Source organism: Colletes gigas, unplaced genomic scaffold (assembly GCF_013123115.1).
Source record: "Colletes gigas isolate AHSC1104 unplaced genomic scaffold, ASM1312311v1 Colletes_gigas_Sc00057, whole genome shotgun sequence".
Classification (NCBI taxonomy): domain Eukaryota; kingdom Metazoa; phylum Arthropoda; class Insecta; order Hymenoptera; family Colletidae; genus Colletes; species Colletes gigas.
The window spans coordinates 180,928-187,408 of NW_025106686.1; the positions used below are offsets into that span (position 1 = coordinate 180,928).

General features: G+C 38.8%; 1 protein-coding gene across 1 annotated transcript; it reads right to left on the minus strand.

The window, feature by feature from the left end:
* Nucleotides 1-898: 898 nt before the first annotated feature.
* On the minus strand, nucleotides 899-6,070 carry LOC122403517. Its single transcript, XM_043407072.1, has one exon. The coding sequence runs from the start codon at nucleotides 6,068-6,070 to the stop codon at nucleotides 899-901; it is 5,172 nt and encodes a 1,723-aa protein (XP_043263007.1).
* Nucleotides 6,071-6,481: the final 411 nt, after the last annotated feature.

Sequence of the window (6,481 nt, forward strand, 5' to 3'; positions counted from 1 at the left end):
ACAGTCTTGTGTGGTCTAGTGTTAAGTCTGATCTGGTCTCTGGGCCAAGGTTGCCCAAGCAGCTAACCTCGCCATGGGCGTACCCAAGGCCATGGGAGGCAGCATCGGTCTAAGATTGGTGAAATAGTGTAACAATACTGGCCAATCAGTTGGCAGACGAAGTTGATCGGTGGGAGGCGGCATGTAACTGTTCTTTTTAATAATAATTCACTCGTCTGGGTTTTTCCGCGAGGCGGTGACGGGCCCAGGTCAGCGCTTGGGGCCCAGATGTTTCTGGCCATACCTGGCTCGCCATAAAACACCTGGCACTGGCTTTCGATGTTATTGCAGGTAGTAAAGTCATAGAACGCCGGGATTTGAAGTATCATGCAGATATGACTGAGTTTAATAATTAAATAGCCATCTTAATGGCACTGGATTATAGGCAAACTTGAATGTTTGAAAGGTCTGACTCTACATCCGCTGGCTTTATGAGTTTACTGTTACGCTGCAACACAGAATACATTGTAATTGTTTTTCTCGTCGGAACATGCCGCCCGCCTTGAACGGCTTCCGTTCAAAACTTATTACTTATTGAAATTCGTATACATTGTATGATTACATGTGTAAATGCTAGATTGATATAGTTGATGGGCACCTTGTGAATTAAACATAGTGAATCTTATTACTAATATCTAACATTCCTACTGATCATTATTTCTTCATTAGAATATAATGAGTTCGTTGATAATAGATAACATTGATACATGTGTGTGTACCTAGCCCTAAATTTTTTAAATATTAATATAATATAAATTAATTGCTGATTATACGATGTGGCCACAAATAGCGAGGTGTCTACATCCTCATATCTTATCTACTTATACTAGACATACTTATGGTGAATGAAATTATCAACTTAAGTCTCTAGTGGTCTTTCTATTGGCAAAGGAGCAAGTTTTTTAACACAACGTTTATAGAGTCCGGTTTGTGTTTTCACTGTTGCAACGCGCACTATATTGTCTGTTCCGGGGTGAACTTGTACAATACGACCCATGCTCCATTGCATTGGAGGAAGGTTGTCTTCTTTGATCATTACTAGCTGACCAATTTCGATTTGTTTACCATCTCCTTGATGCCATTTACTTTTGGTACACAACTTGTTTAAATATTCTTTGTGCCACCGTTTCCAAAAGTGCTGCTTTACTTGCTGCACCCGCTGCCACATTGACAGCCTATTGGTGTGCACGTCCTGAACGTCAAGTTCTGGAATACTCGATAAAGAACCTCCTATCAGGAAATGTGCTGGCGTAAGGGCAGTAAGGTCATTGGGATCACAGGATAATGGGGTCAAAGGACGGGAATTTAAAATTGCTTCTATTTCAATAATGCAAGTAATGAATTGCTCGTACGTAAACATTGTTTCTCCTACTGTGCGATACAGGTGATGTTTAAAGGATTTAACAGCTGCCTCCCACAACCCGCCGAAATGTGGGGATCGGGGAGGAATGAAGTGCCAATTAATTCCCTCCTCTTGAAAATAGTTGGATAACTTAGTGTTATTCTCGTTTGATATAAAAAATGCCCTGACCTTTAATATTTCATTTTTAGCGCCAATGAAGTTAGTTGCGTTGTCTGAATATACATTTTTTGGTTTTCCTCGTCGAGCGCAAAATCGTTTAATAGCTTCCAGACACGCTTCAGTGGTTAAATCTGTGACAAGCTCAAAATGGACAGCTCTTGTCACAAAACAAACAAATACGGCAACATACGATTTTATCTTGTTCTTATTTCTAAATTTCTTTTCCTTCAGGGAAAATGGGCCACAATAGTCAAGCCCAACATTATCGAATGGCCGTGATTGAATTACGCGAGGTGTGGGTAAATCAACCATTGTATAACTAGGTAATTTGGGATTTAACTTGCTACATCGTACACACTTATGTATGACGTGTCGTGTTATGTTTTTTCCATCAATAGGCCAAAAAGTGTTTCTGACCGCGTTTAAAGTAGCCTGCACTCCCGCATGCCAATTCTTGATATGCTCGTTGTGAATAATTAATTTGGTAATGTGGTTATTTGGTGGTAAGAGTATAGGGTACTTTCGTGAGTATGTTATCTGAGCATTTGTTAACCGACCCCCTACTCGAATAATACCATCAGTATCAAGAAATGGGTTTAGGCATATGATTTTACTTTTTGCATTTAATTGAAGGCCTTGTTGTAGATGTTTTATTTCGCGCAAAAAGTGAGTTTGTTGAACCACCCGTATAATTTGAGTTCGTGCATTCCTTAAATCTTCGATGGTGAATTTACCTATCTTTTTATTCGCTGATTTCCGATTTGAAACCGCTCTATGACAGAATGCTACAAAATGAATTAAGGCATTAATTGAAGAGAATCTGTCAAATGTATCATTTTTTGTATTTTGTTCTACTGAATTATCTTTGGCAACTCTACCCGTAATGACTAGCGCTGTTTTGATCCTTTGCTCGGGAACAATCATTGTTACAAGGTGCTTGAATTTCCAATTGTTTTCGCTCTGAACTAGCCAGGAGGGCCCATGTTGCCAATGTGTATTGTTTATAAACTCAGAAGGAGCTTGACCACGAGAGATGTAATCGGCGGGATTGTCTTCGGTTCCAATGTGGAACCAATTATTTATATTCGTTAGTGATTGAATTTCCGCAACTCTATTAGCAACAAACGTTTTTAAACAATGAGGAGATGTTTGAATCCAATGCAATACTATAGTTGAATCAGACCACAGTTGAATTTTGCTATATTTTAGATTTAACGACCTTGACACCGTATCAATTAATCTAGCTAATAATTGCGCTGCACATAATTCGAGCCTAGGTATTGTCATAGTTTTAATTGGCGCAACGCGTGACTTTGCGCATATTAATTGTACTAAAGTATTGTTTTCCTTGTTAGATGATCGCAAATAAACACATGCACCATACGCAGTCTCACTTGCATCGCAAAATCCGTGTAACTGGATATCGTGTGCATTAGCTAGTATAACTTGTCTGGATACTTTAAACTGACTGAGTAGTGGTAACTCTTTCTTGAACTCGGTCCATTTGGTGTGCATTTCCTGAGGCAACGATTCATCCCATTCTACCTTTGCTTTCCATAATCCTTGCATTATAAGTTTTGCCAGCGTAATTACTGGCCCTAGTAAACCTAGCGGATCGAACAACTGAGCGATTTGGGACAGTATTGTACGTTTGGTTGAATGGTTTTCAGCAGCAAACGGCTTTACGGAATAAGTTATTGAATCCCCGATTGAATCCCAATGAATGCCTAATAGTTTTCTAGCCTCTGTATTTAAACAAATTGACTGTGCTTCATCAATGTTTGACCTTGCAATTACTTCCGATTTATTTGAAGCCCATTTATGAAGTGCGAATCCCCCTAGCCTTAGTATTTGAGTTACTTGACGTTTCAATTCTAATGCTTCCTGAATGGTATTTGCTCCTGATAGCAAATCATCAACATAAAAATCATTTTTCAAACTTATTGCAGCTAATGGAAATTTATGACCTTCATCATCCGCTAATTGATGCAACGTTCTCGATGCAAGAAACGGCGCCGAAGCTGTACCTTGAGTCACCGTATTTAATTTAAAGACGCGGATTGTTTCATTTTCGCATTCTCGCCATAAAATTTTTTGATATGATGTGTCCGAGTCTATTACCTTAACTTGTCTATACATTTTTTGCAAATCAGCGGCAAGTACGACATTGTGTAATCGAAATCGCATTATAATAAATATTAGGTCTCCTTGAATGGGAGGGCCGACCATCAATGCATCGTTTAATGAAATGTTTGTCGTACTTTTAGCTGAAGCGTCGAAAACTACCCTAACTTTCGTTGATAAGCTATCTTCTTTGATAACCGCGTGATGAGGTATATAGTAACCCTCTTGTTTATTATCCGACTGGGTAATGTCACGCATGTGTCCTAAATCGCGATATTCCTTTAAGAAATTACTATAATATTGTTGCAATACCTTGTCCCGTGCTAATTTTCTTTCGATTGAATAAAACCGTTTCAACGCTATGCTATAGGATTCGCCAATATTGTTCCTTTTATCATTGAATGGCAATTGTACAATGTACCTCCCGTCGTGATCGCGTTTTGTAGTTTCCACGTATAATGTTTCGCATTTCGTTTCTTCTAGTGAACAATGTTTTTTATGCGGAACTTCTTCTACTTCCCAAAATCGAGTCAATTGATTATCTAATGATTTGATTAAGTAACAAGATTTACTGCCTGCTTTGTTGTTAGCTTTGTGAACTTCGCCCACTACTATCCAGCCTAACATTGTTTTTTGTAACATGACGTCCGATGCACCTGATAGTTTAATTTGACCGATGTTTAATAGCTTGTAAAATAATGTGGTTCCGATCAAAGCATCGATTTCCGCTGGTTTATCGAATTCTGGATCAGCCAGTTTGATGTTATGCGGAATTGGAAGCTCTTTGCGATGGACACGACGCGATGGTAATAAACTTGTGATTTTTGGAAGCGCTACGAATTCTACTTCCGATTGAAAATTATTGATTTTTGATTTAATTGTTGCCTTAACTCGATATTCTGCACGCATTGTAAGTTGGCCTAAACCTGCAAATGGCAGATCAATCTTCTCTTCTTTTAATTGAAGTTTCTTTGCTAACTTATCAGAAATGAAATGGCATTGAGAACATCCATCTAATAGTACTCTGCATTCATGTTCCTTATTGTTTTTATCTAAAATCTTAATCCGCGCTGTCCCTAATAAAACTTCGGAATTGTACGTTACAGTATACCCCTGTTTTACCGGATCTGTAGAGGTAGACGAGTTTGAATTGTCTTTACTACCTGTATCTACCCTAATTGAATGGTGATCGTCGACGAAGTGTAATAATGTATTATGTTTCCGATGGCACTTTTTGCAAGTGGAGGCAATGCATTTATTAGTAAGGTGATTATTGCGTAGGCAGTTAAGACATAATCGTTTGTTTTTAGCTGCATTTGATCGTTCACGCGGAGTTAATTTTAAAAGGTTCTCGCATGAGTAAATGTTGTGGTTACCACTACAAAAATAACATTCATTTCGCCTTTCTGTTCCTATAAATGATTGAACTCTTATGTGATTTTGATTCCCTATCATACTATTGCTTGTTTCAGTTTCATCTCCTCGCTCTTGTTTATTTAAGAAGTCTATCAATTCCGTGAATTTTGGCATTTGCGTATTGTCTAATGTGCGTTCCCACGTTCGTCGCGTATTTTTGTCTAGTTTGCGAACAATGATGTATGTTAGTATTGAATTCCACGCGTCTATGGGTTCTTTCAAAGCCTTTAAAGCATTGACATGCATTAGTGCAGACTCCTTTAATGATCGTATATTGCTTGGTGATTCTTTCGTGATTTCTGGCAACTCCAGAATCGCCTTTATATGGGTTTGAATAATCTGACGCGGCCTATCACAACGCTGTTTTAATAAATCCCAAGCTACGTGGTAATTTTCTTCGGATGCTGTTAACTGGTCAATAATTGTAGCTACACTCCCGACTAAGGAATTTTTCAACAAATAAAATTTCTGTACTGCCGGGATGTTATTGTCATTGTGTACTAACGACTGAAACGTGTCATGAAAGCTATACCATTGTATGGGATTACCGTCAAATGGACGAATTTCAATTTTTGGCAATAATGAATTGCCTTGACTTATGGTAATATTAGAACCACTGCTAGCACCGGATTGTGAAGTTAAATTGCCAGGTTCTGCAATTGTTTGAGTGGGTTTGAGCTCGCGAAAACGTTGATTAATAACTTTGGCACATTTGAAATACTGATCATCAAACTGAGATCTTTCTGACTCGTGATCTAATTCCAGTTGGGCTTCCTCGGCTAGAATCTCTATTTCTATTTGAATCTTCGAAAAGGATTGGTAACATTCTTCTAGCTTGGCTTTACGCGTTTGAACGTCATCGATATCTACATCGACGTTTGTATTAAGATACCCGATTAATCGCGTCACATTGCTTTTAATAATAGCACGATTTCGATTTAATGTTTTGAGCTGTGCAGAGGCAGCCATTTTTCTCCGTTAATTGGTTATTACGTACGAGAATTGAATTGATAAATTATAGAAGACTTGGAAGGATCGTTTAAAGGGATTGACAGGAGATTCTCTGAGATTCTTACTTGATTGTTTGTTCTTGAAGTTCTGCTAGAGATCCTTGTTCGTCTGATGATGCTTCTCCAAACGGGATGTTCACCAACGACGGTGGATTTCGGCTTGTCCAACGGTGGTATTCCAAACGGGATGTCCACCAAAGATATGGAATCTCAGCCTGTCCGACGGTGGGTTTCCAAACGGGATGTCCACCAAACGATGATGATTTTCGGCTTGTCCAACGGTGGTCTTCCAAACGAGATATCCACCAAGATATTGATAGTTGGCTTATCCAACGGCTGCTTTCCAAATGGGACGCCCGTACAATAGCCT

What these genes read in the sequence shown, in the direction of transcription:
- LOC122403517 (XM_043407072.1), bottom strand. Translation starts at nt 6,070, where the DNA reads ATGGCTGCCTCTGCACAGCTCAAAACATTAAATCGAAATCGTGCTATT.